Source organism: Corella eumyota, chromosome 4 (assembly GCF_963082875.1).
Source record: "Corella eumyota chromosome 4, kaCorEumy4.1, whole genome shotgun sequence".
NCBI classification, from domain to species: domain Eukaryota; kingdom Metazoa; phylum Chordata; class Ascidiacea; order Phlebobranchia; family Corellidae; genus Corella; species Corella eumyota.
Window position 1 is genome coordinate 4,440,412 of NC_137493.1, and position 17,810 is coordinate 4,458,221.

Genomic DNA, 17,810 nt, shown 5'->3' on the forward strand with positions numbered 1-17,810 from the left:
AGATACTGTAATACAAGCTTATTTATTAATAAAATAAAAAAAATAATTATTGCTAACCTAAAAAGCCTTACGCACATGGTTGTTACAACCTTTACTCTGTAGATATGGGTATAAGTTTTCAATATTTATTTTAAATTAAATAGTTGAACGTGCGTTTAAATCTGTTTTTGCAGTTACAGATATTATAAAGTTATTTAGAAGAGTAACGCATATATATTTATTTAAACAAATCATATTAATAATTGAATATGAATAACAAATTCGACGCGTAAGTACATACTGACAAACAACATTTAAGATACCGTTAAACTTTAACTATTGTTTATTATTTATTTTTTCTAATCAACCCATAAACTATTCTTTTTCGTTTTCATTTAAGATTAAAAGACGACGACAGTGGTTCAGGGTCAGATGAAGCTAAGGACAATTCTAAAATAACTTTTAAAAATGTTGTCCCTGGCCCAGGAGAGCATCCGTTGCAATATACCTACTGCTTCTGGTACTCTAAAAAACAGCATACCAGTCGGAACCAAGATCCAAGCAGTTTTGAAAAAAATATGAAAATTGTTGGAACATTTGCATCAGTAAGTTGTTTCGTTAATATTTTTTATCTTAACTTTCATATATGTCTTTAACTTTTGATGTTGCAGGTATTTTTTTGTATATATCTTTATTCTTGATGTGAGAAGGTCGAATTCGCGACCTAAACATAGAGTAACAATTGTTACTCCGATCTAGTCCCGAGTTGCCTGTGGCAGTTTGGGATATTATATAGATTATAATTTCTTAAAATTTATGCTGCTGATTATGAGCTTGCTTAGCAAAAGTTCGTAATGTTTACAGCACCTTACTCAAGGGCACTACAGCATGAGAGCAGTTTAAATCGAACTCATGACCTTATGTAGTGTAGCAAGTGTTCTGACTACTACACCATGCTGCCGGTAATTTTATATCTTATTAGAAATATATATTAGGTTGAGCAGTTCTGGCATACCTACAGCCACATGAAAAGAGTAAATGAGCTGACTGGACACAGCGACGTTCATGTTTTTAAAAGCGGAATTAAACCCCTATGGGAGGTAAGACTTTGTATAAGTTAAGTTTTTTGTGTAGTAAAATTCTTTTTCACAAGGGAAGTTTAAATAATAACAGGACAAGGCCAATCGGCTGGGTGGAAAATGGATAGTTCGTCTTCGGAAAGGTTTGGTGACAAGAGTGTGGGAGAATTTAATTCTTGCCATGCTGGGAGAACAGTTCATGGTCGGAGATGAAATTTGTGGAACTGTTTGTTCAATTCGATTCCAGGTGAAATTTTAAATCAAATTTCGAAAATTATTTTAATTCAAATTTTAATTTTGTTTAGTGTATTTTCAAACTAAATAAATAAAAATTTTAAAAATTTTCTTGTAATTTAATTTTTGTCCTAATTTTTTTTACAATTACAGTTTAACATAATCTAATAAAATTTTCCTATTTAAATGGTTTTTATTTAATTTTTTGTAGGAAGACATTATCTCGATATGGAATAAAACTGCAGGAGACAATCAGGTAACTGCGCGTATCCGAGATACTCTTCGACGAATACTAAATCTTCCTCCTAACACTTTAATGGAATACAAGACGCATAATGATAGTTTAAGGTAGCTAATGTTTAATTTTTGGTATTATTGAAATTTTTAAAACTTGATATTGGTGTAAACCGGCAATGTGGTGTAGTGGTCAGAACATTTCCGTAACTACATGAGGTCCTGGGTTTGATCCCCAGAGATCTTTCATGCTGTAACGCCCTTGAGAAAGGAGGTATAAACGATATGAACTCCACGGGCAACTCAAGGCGTAGTCGGGGTAGCAAATGTTACTCTATGTTTAGGTTGTGCATTCGACCTTTCCACATCGAGGATAAAGATATAGCCTATATACAAAAGAAAAATCTGATTACCTTTTTTTGTTTATTATATATAAATGTATTTAAATGTTACAACTGTTTTTATACAGGGACAAATCAAGCTTTCGTAACACAGAACATTTTTCAAGATAGCACTCGTTTTTTATTTGATAAACAAAACTTGTCATTGCTGTTGGTAATATCTGCTGTTTAAGTAACAAGGTTTTCTTATTTATTGCTATTTCAAGAAGGTAAAACATTTGTAGAAGCTGATTTTTGTTCAGTTTTCTTAAATTGATCATCAAATATATGTTCACTTATGCTTTTATTGAAATCTAGTAACTACATACAATTTGTACATTAATTAAAAACTCGTTTTAACAAACAACAGGGGGTTGTAATAAATATTACTGTTTTCCAAGGACTCGTGTTACCCTAACTCATTTCAAAGAAAGCATGGTTCTGTAGAAAATATAAAAGTTTGTTACTTAGATCTTATAAACTTAAATATATGTAAAGCAACCTATTATGTGACTAAAATGTGCTTATATAGGCTTATAAGTGAATTGCCAACTACTGCGATTGGAAATTTTACATGTTAAGTCAATGGTACGTTTACAGTTGCCAATTATTTGTGGTCGTAGTCCTGTAACACTACAAGGTTTTCTTGAATTTGCAGACATATGTCATTATTTTAAAAAAAATGCTCCAAAGTTATATAATAAACAGCTTACCAAAAGAAATGCTGCAGCCAATAATAAGATGCGAGTCGTTGCACTTGTTTGCTTTTCAACTATAAAACAAGTCGAACTAATTTATGGAATTAAATACAAAAATTATCACTAATAGGATTGAAAAAATTCAATTAAATGTTTAATTGGATATTAACATACATGTGATTCCGAAGTTTTCGTGGTCTTGGTTTATTTTTTTGTCGGTTTGTTCTTTCCATTTTTTCCAGATTTGAGCAACCTGTTCTTCAGTTGACAGTGATACAACCTAAAAAAATGTAAAAAAAAATGTCTTTAGAAAAAAAATGTTAAAATGTCTTTAGAAGCCCAACCCTATGAGGTTCTGTTTCATATTGGGACCAACTGGCATGCAAAAAACGGCGGAAAGGTCGGCAACAAAACTCCAGTGTATATCGGCAGCGTAGGACGTTTACAATTTAGGCGCTTAGCATTGGCCCTAAATTTGTTTTTAAAAAACTCATACAGTTAACATGATATTTTATAAAACCTTGAAATCCATATTTGACAAACAGCGGCATGTCACGTTGGGTCCAATAATTTTCAACTCTTCTTCTGTTTCTTGACTTCTTACTACAAATGTTTCTCGCCATAAACTCCATCTAACAAAGTATTAAATATATGTAGTATCCTATTATCGCTTTTAAGCTGTTAACTAAATACAATAAGAAATATAAGTTTTATATTTATTGTGGCACATAAAAATAACAAAATGTGTTATTTATTTAAATAGAAAACGACTTTATAAAGGAAGCTGCCTTTTATTTGTTTTAAAGCGGCCAATTTTGGATTTGGTTAAAGTAGAATATTGTTTACTTTTGTTGAACTTGTCCTAATTTTTGGTCGTTCCCGGTTCGCCTAACATCAATCCGCATGAGGGCGCACTCGCAACAGCACCAGCAAGTATCTCCGCATCGGTAAGGACGTTCAAACTGGAGGATTGGTTGCGAGAACTTGTCTTGAATGGTTACAGTGTAGGAACGAGCCGGTCCACAACAATGGACACATACGCAGCTAGACTCTAAAATATGAAAATTTACCCAAAATAAATTTCCCAAAACTGAATAAATTACATGTTTTAGATTTAACAATTTTTAAATTAAAATTGGTTTCTAGTTGAAAAACTATAAAGTACTTTATTTAAGTTAAAAACTAAATTTATGGATTTATAATTGTAGAAAGTTTACATTGATTGTATAAAGGCACAGACCTTTAAAAAATACTTAAACGAATTCGTACATTTTTGTAAATTAAGTTTTATTTTTTACCTTCGACTGCTTTGAACAAACACTTTCCATCTTCGTCTGTTATGTTGTAGTCATGGTTACCATCGCATATCGTCCCTGAAGTTTTAATAATCGTTTAATTGTAACAATCATAAATGAGTTTATACCCTATCTTTTAAAATGTTACCTCTTTTTTTGATCTGTCGTGTTATCCATATCTCATCCAACGACATGAAGTTGTTAAACTCACGCCATAGGTCGGGTTGTTGTTCGCTGCCTTTTTTAGGTTTTTTAATTATAGCGTCGTCGTTTAAATGCTGTTCGCGTATAATTGACAGCCTTGGCTGATGCGTTTTTGTTAAGGAATACATTTTAGTATCTCGAAATTTATATTTAAAACGTTTTTTAACCTTATGTTCTTACTAAAATATAACTTACACTAACAGGCAAAGTGTGCCAATTGTGTGTTATTATTGTACAAAGAGTGTTATAAGGCTAGCGAACATGGAAGTCTTAAAACTTTGTGTTTTTAGGTGCCAATAGCGTGTTGTAGTTACAGCAAAGTCAACAGTCTTTTCAGGATCGGTTACTTACACATTCCGATCAAAGAAAGATTAGTCAATTCGGATTTAAGCTTTAAATAAACATTATTTGTATACCAAATAAGAATATTCTTGAAGAAACGTTAATTTGTCGTTTAACTTAACATTTAAATTTTAGGCTGTGTGGTTGTAATTAAATTTTTATTATTTTATTTAGCTTATTCTGGGTTGACTGATGGCCAATATTTTGTAAACTTCTAGGCTCGATTGTTTTTCCATTAACTCCTGTTTACTATTTCCGAATTCGACGATTATCTTCGACACGCGTAAAAGGCTAAGCGAAGTTCACGGTTAACAAATCCTATCGCTTAGCCGTTATCAATGCAATCGTTTGATTAATTAGCCTGTCATGTTATTATGACAAACAATCCATAATCTTGATCATTATTTTTCATGTTGCCTTTCATCAATGCTGATCAGCAGCAAACGTCATCAGCAAGGCCACAAGAACTTGCAAATCTATTAAACAATATTTGGTTGTCAACTAAAATGAAGGTTTTAATAAACAAATAAATAACTCCTTCATTTTACTAATGGTTAACGAACAAAAAAAATAATTTTAATAGTTCAAAAGTGTATACCGAAAAATAACTATGTACATAAATTAAATAATGCATGAATTTACTCAACGTTAGTTAAAATACCAAGTGTTTGGTTATGTTATTCTGTTATACTAAAATATCTGATTTTAACTTAATTTAAGACGGTCCAAGGTTCGATATCTTAGTAAGCAACTAGGATTTTTTTCTGAATCATATTTTAGAAACCTTTTTTAATAACTTTATAAGAACAAGTTAAAATATAATTTGGCAATTTTACAATACCAAAAAGAATTTATTTATAAACAAATAAAAATAAAACATACTGCGGTTCGGATACAGTGAATACATAAATAAAATACTATTTTTTTCTAAGTAAGAAATATTTATATTATAGTAACTGGCAGTTTACCATACTTTAACAATAATGATTACAAAATATAAGAACTGAAAACGTGTCATTAGGGAACATGTTTTTAATTACAGTGGAACAAAGTTATGTAGCGAGGACTTTCCCATAATAAACAAAACCTGACATCATAGTTATTTCGCCTTGTTTATTCCTGATTAGGGTTGGTTTCGTATAAATTATCTTCGATCACAACATTTTCTCGATCCTGTTCGTTGATAACTAAATCGTCACGTGACTTAACAGGGAAGGTTTCGGGATATTCAGAGGTTTTTCGAGGTCGCCCCTTTGGCTTTAACTGCCCGTCGCAGTTGGAGCCATTTATTTGACCCTATCACAATAAAAAACATTGTTTTTACTTCTGGTTACGCGTCGTGTGCAAAACTAGTCGAGTTATATTGTATATTGTGATGCAACAAATTATTTTTCCTATAGTTGACCTAACATTCTTACTACATTACATACAACCAGTAAAACTTCTTGACTTTTAAATCTAAATAAACAAAGAGTAAGCCTAAACCTGCTTTTTCCATTTCATTCTTCGATTTTGGTACCATGTTTTGACCTGTAGTTGGCTTAACCCCAATGCGTCAGCTAGCTCCATACGGTCAGGAGTGGATAGATATTTTTTGCTTTCGAACTTTCTTTCTAGACCGAGAAGTTGGATTTCTGTAAAGACTGTTCTGCTCCTTCGACATTTTTTCGATTTTATGTCCTAGAAATTGCGTTAAATTACTACTTTTTGTTATATTTTACTTACATACAGTTTTATCTATTGAAATTAATTAAAGAAAACTGTATCTGCGCCAAATTTGTTACGATAATATTTATTTCTATGATTAATTCAACGGTTGACTTACTCCGCCGCTTGACATTTCGTCAGAGCTGGACATTTCCGATCGCAAAAACATTGGAAGCCCAACTTGTGGATGTAAAAAGTTTTGAGGAAACGCTTGCTGGAAGTAATCAGAGGGTCTGTTGAAGCCCAGCAGTTGTGCAGGGTCGACTGGGTTTGGTAGATTATTAGGCGTAGGCCTACTGGTGTCAGTTGAAGGGGAAAGTGCTGTCTTGTCAGTCGGAAAAACAAAGTGTTTACTTGCCAGCAGGTTTTTATTAACGGTCGATAAAAAGTTACTAGTAAAAAGTTGATTCAAATTGGCCGTTGATTCTGAAGACAAAAAAAAGTATTAAAAGCATTGCTGATTATCATTATTTAGGTTTACATTTTTCCCTGTAAATTAACAGATATTTATAAGTAACACCAGGTTTTGTATAAAATATATTTTTTTACCTGTTCGGTAAGGATATGCAGTGCCCAAGTAAGATAAGGGGGACAATGGAGAGGTGGGCGAATGTTTTTGCTGGTTAGCCAAATAGTGTTGCTGTTGTGAGGCAGTAGCTGCGGCCAGAAGATTGTTGTTCTGATACTTAAAAAAAACAAAAAAACATTTATTTAATATCTCAATATTTTATTTATAAACAAAGGTTTTAGAATAATTTGCAACAAGCAGCAAGGGTCGTTAAGTCGTTACTCAATACCTGCTGGTAGAGTGCAGCTAGCTTAGATTGAAAGGCTGGGAGGTATAAGGCTTGTGGTAGATTCTGTAGATCGTTAAATAAATTTTCGTAGCTAGGAACAGTAGGGAGATTGTTGGTAAAATTTTGTAGAGTATTTCTTTCGGCATCTTCTTGATTCTCCCCTCTCTCGCGGGCCTCGTGGTATGATGAATGCAACTTGTCTGTTGATAAGTCGCCCGAGTCGCTATTGGGTATTCTCTCAAGGTGACTTGGACTGGTTAAAGTTTTGAGCTGAGGGGATCGTCGATTAAAATCTGACCGATTATATTTCAAATCGTTTAGAATATCTGGCTTGTCCTTTTGTTCCAATGAATCTGACTCATTTCTTTTCGGAGCTTCAACAAAAAAAGACATTAAGTTAAAGGCATTTCCGAAAACTAAAAATAATCATTTTAATCAAGTGGGTTATCTGGTCAAAAAAATCTGCGATTTAGACAAATATGTTTGTTGATAGCGTCAATATTTTAGTTAGTATTTAGTTTTATATGTCATCTACAATGCACTTGTACTAAGCGCTTCGCTGCAATCGTTAAGTGCAAATTCTTGTTTTAGCAGTTAGGACTTGCGGACGGTAATCTTCGGCGTTATAACAAATTGGCCGGAGTCGCAATTTCAAAGAGTTTCCCGGAACGATTTGTCAACTTCTCTCGAATACGATAACGATTTAATAACGATAATCACGGGACCGAAGCTTAATCTGCACCGCCCTTATCTTGGTTTGGTTTTTGATTCGTTAACGAGCTATGAGCGAATACTGTGTGGCATGACGTAGTTTGTAGATCGGGAATTGTACAAAGCGATCTGGTATGTGATATTACTTGTTATCAAACTTCAACGACGTTGATGCCTATTGTCTAAAGTCTACATGGAATTTTTTTTAGTAAGGTAGGGTCCTGGTCTGGATTTTTTAATTTTAAAAATGTAAATTTTTTTTTTATTAAATCAATTTCCTCGTTATAGCCTAGATAAACACTTGAATTAAAATTAACGTAAACTATTATTGACCAATCAAAATATAGCCCACATTTTAAGTTATACCATACGAAATTTTTAAAAGTCGAATTAAAAAAAGGCAATATGAAAGTTGTAATGAATTTGCCACGATTTTAAAGTGTCACCTTTAAAAATTTTTACATGCTGTATTTTAATTTGTTTCCCGCTGACAACGGAATAAAAAAATGTAGTACAAATCAGTATTCGTCGTAAAGTTAAAAATACATATATAGCATCTTATCTATGACATCATATATGATATATCTATATATGTTATATATGGCATCTACCGGTTTAAAAGCACGTGTTTTGGTCAAATTAAAAACAAATATTTTCCATAAAAAGAAAAAAAAATTACCTCCACTTTCCATGGACGGCATAATAGGAAGAGAAAGAATAGCATTAATGCCAAATCTCAGTTGGGGAATTTTCTCCGATTTTTCAAAAATCCTCTCATTCTCCGGAGACTCCTTGGAGTCAAGAACTATTTTTCTCTTTGTGTTAGCAATGCCTCTCAGAATGTCGTCGATTCGAAAAGAGGAAGACTTTTTAGTAGAGAGCATATCGTTATCCAGAGGATCACTCATTATTTCTTCCTTCTCGTTTCTGAAATTCCATCCACGAGGAGGCGACGAAGTCCTCACGAAATCTCTTAAGCTTGAAGTCAAAACGTTGCCGGCGTTTTTTCGTCGATCGTCCATTTATAAATTATTTTTTTAATAACAAGATAATTCTGTAATGTTAATTTCTATATTTTTATTTATTTATTGCATTTAGCCTTTATATGAACTACTGTTATATACTCATCCAAGACTGTTCAGTTTCTACGAATATACTTTCAGTCTAGACCAAGCTTCACCTTATTCAACTCAAGTCTAAGGTTGACTCTTTTTATAATGTAAACGATTTGAATGTATACAAACAAGTAATTTTTTTACCAAGCGCATCCCTGAGCTCATAATGTAGTTACGGACGATTGGCATACGTAAACGATAAATGCCAATGTTTTGATTTCTTAGATAACGCAGAGGTAATCTGACGACGATTTTATCGAGTTTAAGAGCAATCATAAACACAATAATTTGCAAACGTGTCGCAACTGACATGCCTTCGCGTTGATTAAATCAAACAGCCATTAGCTTATCTCGTTAGCGTAAATTCAGGCTATTAGCCCAACCTATCAACCGCACCTGGCAAATAATACAAGCAATATCATTGCCGATTTAACTAATTGTTATATAGCGTTGGAAATTACACGCATAGAACTGTGGTTGTTGCATGATCACCTGCGTTGAACAGCACGCTGACAGCCTATTTGTGCTTTGACATTTTACCTATTAGGTATTGAATTCAATGTTTTGAAAACAAGCTAAACGATATATTGATAAACAGTAGCAACGCTTATTGGTGGCTAAGTTTACCTGCCGAGGCTTTAATTTCCCATTACTTTTAAACGACTCCGTGATTATTGAAAGCCAAAATGGCGCAGGTGCACATGTACTTGCTGAAGTCAATAGTGCGGATACAGTTAGTCTACGACAGCTGTTAAAAGTCGTTATCCCGGCAAACGTTTATTTTGTCAACAGCGCACGGCTAACATTAGCGTTTTTGCATGCGTCAATAATACACGGAAACGTTTTATTTGATTTTGCCAGTTAGCAACATGTCAATACTGCAGGACAGCTTCCTCCCGTAGACATACTCACAACTACATCATTAGCGAGTAAGCGTTTGTGGGAAAATACTAAGGTTAAAAGTTCGCAAGCTTGTGAGCATTCAACGACTGAGAAACATTCGCTTGGCTGAGGCTGATTGATCTGGCCAAATCTAAAATTTAATCTTCGTCGAACTGACGTATGTAATTTGCCATACTAATCCATGTAATCAAATAAAAAGTTTTACGTCACACTAAACTTGATTGTTGTTCATTTTGTTATTATTTTGAAATTAACGAACTAGAACATCATCACCTTAATAAATCTTGCTTCTAATAAATGCGTAAACATCTGCACACTCTAAAGGCCTAAAATACAGATTTTGTTGCAGGTACGCTCTATATTAACCAATTTTACCCCAATTTAAATTATAAGTCGGGCCACCTACTAAAATTTTTGAGTTTAAATCAAATCTAACAGGTGTTATATTTTCCGCCTCGCGATTACCAGTTCGTAAGTGCCCGTTTACTCTTCTTTTGTGCAACTTAACTGTCAAACATAATGTTTACGAGCTAAACGACAAGAGTACATGTGTTTTCACAATGAAATAACTCGAACTGGTACTTACGTTAATGTTGATGATAAACATAGTTCAGCTTATTGTTTGAGGCCTTCTTTATTTGGATATGGGCCGACTGGAAGCGATTTTTGTAGCAGGTTCTGAGAGGTGTACGATTACCCATAATTAATTCGCCATTGAAATGTCGCGATCTTCTTTGTAGTGATTTGACATTATTTCAAGCTTTGTATCAATTTCGTTTAAATTCACATTTAATTATTTTAAATATTTCGACAGGTAAAGTTGGTTTTCAGTTTTTTATTGTTTATATTTTAAATATTTAAAACCTTTTTTGCCGTAAAAATAATAATTTAAAATTGTTTTATATATCGAAAGTAAATTTTGCCTATAATTTTTGTTTATTAATTTTATTTTAAAATTAGTCATTTTTTTATTATTTTTTTTATGAAATTTATAATAATATGTTATTGTAAAATGCCTATTTATATTAAACTTAATTTAATGTATGCTTGCCATAGGTCAAAGCAATATTAAATGGCATTTTGATCACCTATAATATCTAATCAGGGACAAAGAAATTTAGCTAATTACGTAAAATCTTACCCCTATCAGCGCTTTCGGTAATTCGATTATAAAACGCTTTTACAAATATGTCCTTCAATTGTCAAAGGACGTTTTGTTACGTGACAAAAACCCAAAAGGATTTAATAAGTGACGTTGCAAGCGGCATTGAAAACTTAGTGACTGTAAACCGTTCAGTTAACTACACAATACACAACTATAAACAAACGGTGGCCCGGCCTATTTTCTATCAGTTAGCTCCAATTATCCCCGGCCTTTAAATGAGACTCAAAAGGTAACAAAGCCAGGAGGACGGACGATGGAATTTCATATCACTTTGGCTCGCCCGTTGATTTATTTGTTATGAAATTATACAAAATTAAATGACACTTTGGTATGTCCTCTGTGTGCTTCATTCATTGTGTTCGTCGCCATTTTTTTCAGTTTACCTTTGCAAATTAAACTTAGGGTTAGTGGGTGGATAAAATATAAAAGTTTTTAACATTTTACAAGCATTTGGTTAAATTTTAAACTATGACAACAAACAATATGAAGTTTGCGTCGTTCGGTTACGTGTACCTAATAACATCGATTCACCATAGACAGTAAAACTTTTTATCCTTTCTTTTTAACCTTCTCGCTAGTTGTCGACATTTTTTCATTCTCTTGACCTTCATGCAAGGCTCCTTCCACGGCATAAAATTTCTTCGACAGATTTTCTTTTTTTTCTTACAACATCTTGGCTTTCTTCGTCTAGGTCTTGAATTGCAAGCTTGCATCTGCTTTTTACGCCAGTCCAGCGCAACAGCTGCACCGATATCTTTACCGCAGCCCCCAATTTCGTTTTCCTAGATTAAAAACAACATTTTTTAGTAATAAAAAAGATAACGACATGTATACCCACAGCACTATAAAGCAAATTGCATTTACAATAAGGCTGTTATAATAGCAATATCATCGCCTGGATAGTCTGCTGGAATTATACAGAAATATGATGAAATTGACTAAGCAGATAGTAAGTATGCTTGTTGCTTATAATAAATGTAAATACCTGTACTGATTCTTCATCTGATGTTATTCCCGTGTTCATTCGTTTACGCCTTCTCATTTTCATGGCTTCTAGCTTTGCCCTTCTGAGTTGCCGTTTCAGCTGAAAAACAAGTTATCAGTTGTGAAGTTTAATATCGTTCAAAATTTATACCAGAAATTATTTTATTACCTTTTTTTGTGTACGTGGACATGGATTATGAAGTTTTATAACATCACAAGCTGCACAGTCATCTACTGGGCCACCCAGTTCTGTACAGACAGCCGGCATTCTCTTGTAGGCCAAGTTGGCGCATTTTTTAACTGCGTTTACTGCTGCACGGGCAACTCCAGGCTTTCTTTTTTTACTTCGCTGTGATGTAAGAGGCTCGTCAACAGGATCAAGTGAACTGTGTAATTCCTATGGTGTTAGTTTATTATTTTTGAATATTTTTTTAATATAGTCACTTACAGCTTGATTGATTTTGCATTTGCATAACTGATTTGCTACTGACTTTTCTAGAGTAACTCAAAAATGTATAAAATTACCTTCTACTAGAACTCGAAAACGCTTTATTGGGGTAATACTTCTTTCTTTTCACCAGTCTTGCCTAGAAAAAAGACATGTTATATAAATGTACTTAGCATAGGCATGTTTTCACTTTACGAAGTAAACTTACTGTGCTGCTATCTGTTATTGTGTAAGTACTAATAGAGGTATTAGTATCATCGTGGTCACAGATTTTACCGTCATTATACACATTTGCCGGTTTGGTCATTCCTCCAGAGGCCAGTATAGTATCTAAACATGTTTTTTTTTAAAAACACAATTTTCTTAAGGCAAATTTTGTGCAGCCTTTAAAGCTTAGGCTATTTGTGAGTTACGAATTACAAAAACTACTTTATTGCTGGTATAATAGAGTTTTTTTTAACGTTAAATATTTTATTTTAAATGTTACCTCTTATTTTTTTGCGTGCTTCAAGAGATAAAGTATGTTTTGACCCAACGGAATGCGCATCATCGTTAAAAGATTTATCTAAAGACTGCATGCTGACGTTTCTTCCACCGTTTGATTGCGGCATGTTATTACTGCTTGGACGGTGCAATAACTTTTACAAACTAAACTAAATATGATCTATCAAGACTATCCTGATGGCAAAACTTTTTTTAGGATCAGTTATTTTTGGCATGATCCTTTTTAATGCATTTTAATTTTCTTTAAAAATATTTGGCTATCTTTTCTCACCAAAAAGCTCTATATTACATCACAATGCACTTGCAAATATTTAAGTAAAGTTGTTTTAAAAAAGTTCATAAACTAATTTACATTGAATTTATTTTAAAATTAATTGTGTATTTAAATCTAATACAGTGTTTAATAATTTTAAATTATGCTTAATTAAATTACTGATGTTACAATACAGAAATTTTTTTTAAAAAACGTTTCAACTAACATGTATAAATTCGAATCGGTTATAAAAGGTGTGTTTCCTTTATAAGAATGTGTCCTAAAATTGTTTTTAATAACAACTAAAATGTGAAATATAACTTATGAACTAAAAAAAATTGTCACAACAGCTAGTAAAATACATAAAAATTGTGTTAGAGCCATTGGGTGTAACTTGTAAAATGAGTTTCGAGTCAATGGGACAGTTGCACCTTCTAGCCAGGCTTTCAATTCAGGCTTTCCTTGTAGAACTGCTTCGTCGCCAATTATTTTCAAAACATTGGCATGATAGTTGTTTAAATATTTCAACTGAGTAAAAAAGTACGTTGTTTAAATTGTCAAAGTACAGTTTTAATGTGCATTTATATAGGGTTACCTGTTTATCACTCAGAAGTGTGATGTCAATCAGTTTTGCTTGGAAAGGAACTAAAGTGACTGGATCGTATGTGTAAAACTTGTAGCCTCCAAAATTGTACTATAAAACAAAACAAAACGATTTTTTATATTTTGAAGACATTTAAAACAAAATGGAAGCTGCATTATTGCAATAAATTACATTAAACTCACCTCTGTGTCAGCCTCTACCACAACATTTATGTTTTCATGCCTTAATCCGAATGAACCTTCTTCATAGTATCCAGGCTCTGTAAACATTCACATACAAAACAACTTTACTATTTTAACATATCGATTACGTTATTGGTTTATTTCTATATTCGACTTTTTGTAATTAAGAAAAAGAACATGGCTTTTGTTTAGGTTACAAAGGAACTTGCTAGGCTCACCAATACTAGTAAACATTCCTGGCTGAACTGGATATCCATTTGCATTTGCGGTACCAACTCCTGGTGGAGCTTTATATATAAACAACTTTATTTAAGTTTAGGTTAAATTAAAAACAACAACAGAAAATTGTAAGTTTTTTTCCGTATCTCCTTAAGGGGATAGGTTTTTTGATAGTTTTATTAGGTAAGGGTGTGCGGTTTGGGACGTGTCTAAGCTATCCGTAAACGCAGGGCTTAAGGGCGAATAGTGTGGCGTTGGTGCGGCTTCAACCCAAAACCTTTTGGCTCGTAGTCCGATGCCATGACCGGTTCACCACACTACCGGAAACTGTAACTTTTACAGAAAATTGTAACTTTTTTACAATAAGTATAATTTTTTGTTTGTTTACAAAACTACGTTTTTTAAGAATATAAAAGTCCTATTTCAAAGTAAAACTTACATTCGTGGACTGATAAATAATGTCCAATACCATGCCCTGTACCGTGTCTGTATTCAAGACCTAACTGGTACAGAAATCTTCTAACCAACATGTCCACGTAATTTCCATCTTTTGTATAAGGAAAAATTGCAGATTGACCATCAATCTGGCCCATAAGAGCACGTGTAAAGGTTTCCTAAAAAAAACATTAAAAAAATCAACTAAAATTACCAAAACCAAAGAAAAAATAAATTAGCAGTCTTTAAGTGTTACAAACAATTTCGAATGGCTTTGGTGTTCCGAAATGCAATGTCCTTGTTACATCTGTTGTTCCTTCAAAATATTGCCCACCCGAATCAATCATGTACAAATCATTTGTTGTCAGATTTCGATTTGTCTCTGGGGTCGACCTGTTAATTTGGATTGGAAAGACTGTTAAAAAATAACTGACTATTAGTTAAACGCTTATGCCTAAAACGAAACTTAACCTGTAGTGAATTATGGCTCCGTTAGGTCCACTAGCGGATATCGAGTTGAAGCTCAATCCCTTGTTAGCAGTCTGGGCAAAGCGATATGATTTTAACATTTCAGCTCCACTGATTTCGTCCACTAAACCCAATGGAACGTTGGTGTCAAGCCACATTAAATATTGACAGAGTGCAACGGCATCGTAAATCTAAAGGAATTCAGTTTATGAGTTTTATGATATGTTTAAATAGTAGGTGCTGCGTGCAAATTGGTATTGAAGACTGGGTCAGGGTAACTGGTGCTACTCTATGTTTAGGTCGTTAAGTCGACTTTTTCGCATCGAGTTTTCATAAATATAAAAAAGTATTTATAATATTACAAGAAAAAACTTACGTGTGCTTTTCTCATTGCGGCCACCTCCACTTCATTTTTAACCGACTTTGGTACTTTTAGAGGTGATATGTCCAATATTTTCTGAGTCTGTTAAAAAAACGAAACGTAAGAACACTTGAACCTTATATTTAATATTCAACCAACTCAAACTATTTACGTCGTTCACTGCACTATAGATCCCATAACTCGTAGACTCGCTGGGCATCCAAAATCTTTTTGAGGAGTCGCTGCCAAGATTTATTAAATCTGTACGTACTTGATCATATGGGCGGACTATCACACATTCCGAATCTATAGATTTAATACCAATTTTGTTATAAATTCTAAATTTTGATTATTTTGGAGGTTTGTCAAAAACAGTAGTACAAATGCCAATACGGCTTTAATGTTACACGTATTTGATTTGCTTACTTGTTCGGTTAAAATGATCAGTTATCTCTTGCCTGGCAAATTTTTCAGTACTTGCATATAACATACAACACGAGCTTCTTGAAATTAATGCATAGGAGGTAACAACTGGAAGGTTTGAAACATCTCCACCTCGTATATTATAAAACCCTAAACAAAAATACAATGTTTAGGTCACATTTTATGTCAGGTAAGCAGGGTATAACTTTAGTTTATAGTGCACCATATTTTACTTACATGCCACTTCTTCAAGTGTAGAAATCAAAACGTAATCGATATTTTTTGTCTCCATAACCGATCTTGCGTTAGCCAATTTATTCTGTTTGAAAGCAATAAAACATCATATAAACTATATTATTTGTGATTAATTGAAATAAATCAGAGGTATTATTTTAAAGTCTTACTGTCCATTCTAATCCAGCAAATTCCATTGGAAATACAATCACTCCAGCATCACTAGGTGCTGGTCTACCTTCGACCCATACTAGGTCTATTAGGTCAGGAATGGATTCTAGTAGCTCCAGTTGGTACGACTTTAAGTTGCTCTGGTAGTTTTGCCAGCTTTCTATTGATGGAATAAATTTTTTTATGGTAAATTTATATTTAAAAAAGTTGCTAATTTGTTTGAAATACGTACGAATAGAAAATACAAATGGACTAGCTCCAACTTTTTGTCCTGAAGCGAGTTGTGATCCTAGCCAAGCTTCTATACCAAGCACTCCTTCCTCACCTTAAAAATTATTTTGTTTAAATATTACAAACGTTTGTATTAATTTAAGACATATACCTTCTCGCATTAAAATCCAGTTGCAGTCCAGTTCTTGTTCGGCTTGTATAAAATATCTGCCGTCCGTCCACACTGCTGCATTTTGTCTCGTAATGACAGCAACTCCGTTCGAACCGGAGAATCCAGTTATCCATTGACGTCGTTTTTCACTAGCTGCCGGGTATTCGCTCTAGGTAAAGAAGTGTATTTAGGTCTACCTTAATGCTAAATTAACTATACATCACTATGGGCATTAGATATAATTGTGTTTTTATCGTTCTATAAACATTTGTATACTTAAATTGATTGTTTATCGTTTACTGAACATATTTTTTAGTCTACCAAATGTTGGTCGCTTGTAGGTACGATGTAAGCATCATAGTTTGCATTGGCCATTTCTTCTCGAAGCGCTGCAAGTCGCTCAGTCGTGTCTGTTGCAGTTGGTGGAAGTATTGGATTGCTCTTTATGTAAAAAGTAGTTACACTTAAAATACGCTGTCAAAGTAGAGTTTTACCACACGTGGCATAGAAAAATCCTATGTCATTTTTGTCTATTTGCATAACTTAAATTTTTTTTGCTTGTGATGTGTTTTCTGTTCTTAAGATATTTGAACACAAAACAATTTAATTTCTTTGTATTTCTTATTTTTTGTGATGTTGTAACTTACATACTTTTAAACTTACCGGGTCTGAACAATCTTTGCCAACTACTGTCGCTTTTATAAAATGTCTTTCGGTCGCATCTCCCTTGAGAAACTCCTGATCACAACCATGGACTACATCTAAAACTGTGAAACCATAACGTTATTTTTTTAAATTAAATGATATATGCTGTTAATAAAAGCTTTACTTACGTAACAAATTAAGTGCCACCAATACTAATTTCTTCTTACAAATTAACATATTTTTCAACTTTAAAACTCTTATCTGCAAAAATAATTTTTGTAGAATTTTAAATTCCAAATCTTTTCAAACCTTTTGTCGTACTAAGTTAACTTTTGTCCGATTTAACAAATAACTTATCATTGTTATCTAATTTCTAACTGCAGTTTTAATGATTAATTTTTGTGTACACCCCCAAAGCAAATATACTTTTGCATATAAAAGCTTACGTCACTTTACAGTATTTTAGTTTTAGCAAAAAATTGCTTCAAATTATATCAAATTAATTAATAAAATATTTTATCTAAATTTATATATATATTTTTTAGTTTTATAACAAACATTATTAAATTTTTAATAAAATCTATAGAAATAAATATTACATTAATTCGATTTTTCTGGTGGTTCCCCTAAATTTCACAATTTTTTTTGTATTCA

At 32.9% G+C, this 17,810-nt stretch overlaps 4 protein-coding genes across 4 annotated transcripts; 1 reads left to right on the forward strand and 3 right to left on the reverse strand.

Annotated features, from left to right (window-relative positions):
• Window positions 1-103: 103 nt before the first annotated feature.
• Window positions 104-2,298, forward strand: LOC145751338 (eukaryotic translation initiation factor 4E type 2-like). Its single transcript, XM_082567453.1, has 6 exons — window positions 104-268; window positions 380-584; window positions 975-1,079; window positions 1,153-1,305; window positions 1,504-1,640; window positions 1,996-2,298. Exons 1-6 carry the CDS (start codon window positions 249-251, stop codon window positions 2,036-2,038), a joined length of 663 nt encoding a protein of 220 aa, XP_082423579.1. The 5' UTR covers window positions 104-248; the 3' UTR covers window positions 2,039-2,298.
• Window positions 2,129-4,231, reverse strand: LOC145749949 (phospholipid scramblase 1-like). Its single transcript, XM_082565843.1, has 7 exons — window positions 4,048-4,231; window positions 3,903-3,977; window positions 3,451-3,655; window positions 3,125-3,236; window positions 2,779-2,884; window positions 2,620-2,678; window positions 2,129-2,227 (listed from the first exon to the last, which is right to left on the reverse strand). Exons 1-7 carry the CDS (start codon window positions 4,229-4,231, stop codon window positions 2,129-2,131), a joined length of 840 nt encoding a protein of 279 aa, XP_082421969.1.
• Window positions 4,232-5,338: 1,107 nt separating this feature from the next.
• Window positions 5,339-8,703, reverse strand: LOC145751335 (uncharacterized). Its single transcript, XM_082567451.1, has 6 exons — window positions 8,340-8,703; window positions 6,950-7,323; window positions 6,702-6,837; window positions 6,271-6,578; window positions 5,931-6,125; window positions 5,339-5,741 (listed from the first exon to the last, which is right to left on the reverse strand). The coding sequence occupies exons 1-6, from the start codon at window positions 8,680-8,682 to the stop codon at window positions 5,559-5,561; spliced, it is 1,539 nt and encodes a 512-aa protein (XP_082423577.1). The 5' UTR covers window positions 8,683-8,703; the 3' UTR covers window positions 5,339-5,558.
• A 4,650-nt stretch (window positions 8,704-13,353) lies between these two features.
• On the reverse strand, window positions 13,354-17,186 carry LOC145749950 (xaa-Pro aminopeptidase 2-like). The gene is made up of 16 exons (XM_082565844.1): window positions 17,175-17,186; window positions 16,833-16,952; window positions 16,512-16,680; window positions 16,362-16,454; window positions 16,129-16,289; window positions 15,962-16,043; window positions 15,728-15,874; window positions 15,474-15,607; window positions 15,317-15,403; window positions 14,944-15,131; window positions 14,733-14,865; window positions 14,477-14,651; window positions 14,037-14,105; window positions 13,819-13,895; window positions 13,628-13,726; window positions 13,354-13,560 (listed from the first exon to the last, which is right to left on the reverse strand). Exons 2-16 carry the CDS (start codon window positions 16,884-16,886, stop codon window positions 13,354-13,356), a joined length of 1,875 nt encoding a protein of 624 aa, XP_082421970.1. The 5' UTR covers window positions 16,887-16,952; window positions 17,175-17,186.
• Between the last annotated feature and the right edge of the window lie 624 nt (window positions 17,187-17,810).

Excerpts from the sequence above, each read along its gene's own strand:
- LOC145751335 (XM_082567451.1), bottom strand. The coding sequence starts at position 8,682 with ATGGACGATCGACGAAAAAACGCCGGCAACGTTTTGACTTCAAGCTTA. Across the intron at positions 6,126-6,270 it reads ACGAAATGTCAAGCGGCGGA|GACATAAAATCGAAAAAATG; the intron begins GTAAGTCAACCG and ends CGCAATTTCTAG. Across the intron at positions 5,742-5,930 it reads GAATGAAATGGAAAAAGCAG|GGTCAAATAAATGGCTCCAA; the intron begins GTTTAGGCTTAC and ends TTATTGTGATAG.
- LOC145751338 (XM_082567453.1), top strand. The coding sequence starts at position 249 with ATGAATAACAAATTCGACGC. Across the intron at positions 1,080-1,152 it reads GAATTAAACCCCTATGGGAG|GACAAGGCCAATCGGCTGGG; the intron begins GTAAGACTTTGT and ends AAATAATAACAG. Across the intron at positions 1,641-1,995 it reads ACGCATAATGATAGTTTAAG|GGACAAATCAAGCTTTCGTA; the intron begins GTAGCTAATGTT and ends GTTTTTATACAG.
- LOC145749949 (XM_082565843.1), bottom strand. The coding sequence starts at position 4,231 with ATGTATTCCTTAACAAAAACGCATCAGCCAAGGCTGTCAATTATACGC. Across the intron at positions 2,679-2,778 it reads CGAAAACTTCGGAATCACAT|TTGAAAAGCAAACAAGTGCA; the intron begins GTATGTTAATAT and ends CTTGTTTTATAG. Across the intron at positions 2,228-2,619 it reads TGGCTGCAGCATTTCTTTTG|TTACTAGATTTCAATAAAAG; the intron begins GTAAGCTGTTTA and ends AATTGTATGTAG.
- LOC145749950 (XM_082565844.1), bottom strand. The coding sequence starts at position 16,886 with ATGGCCAATGCAAACTATGATGCTTACATCGTACCTACAAGCGACCAA. Across the intron at positions 15,404-15,473 it reads TCTATAGTGCAGTGAACGAC|ACTCAGAAAATATTGGACAT; the intron begins GTAAATAGTTTG and ends TTTTTTTAACAG. Across the intron at positions 14,652-14,732 it reads CACCAAAGCCATTCGAAATT|GAAACCTTTACACGTGCTCT; the intron begins GTTTGTAACACT and ends TGTTTTTTTTAG.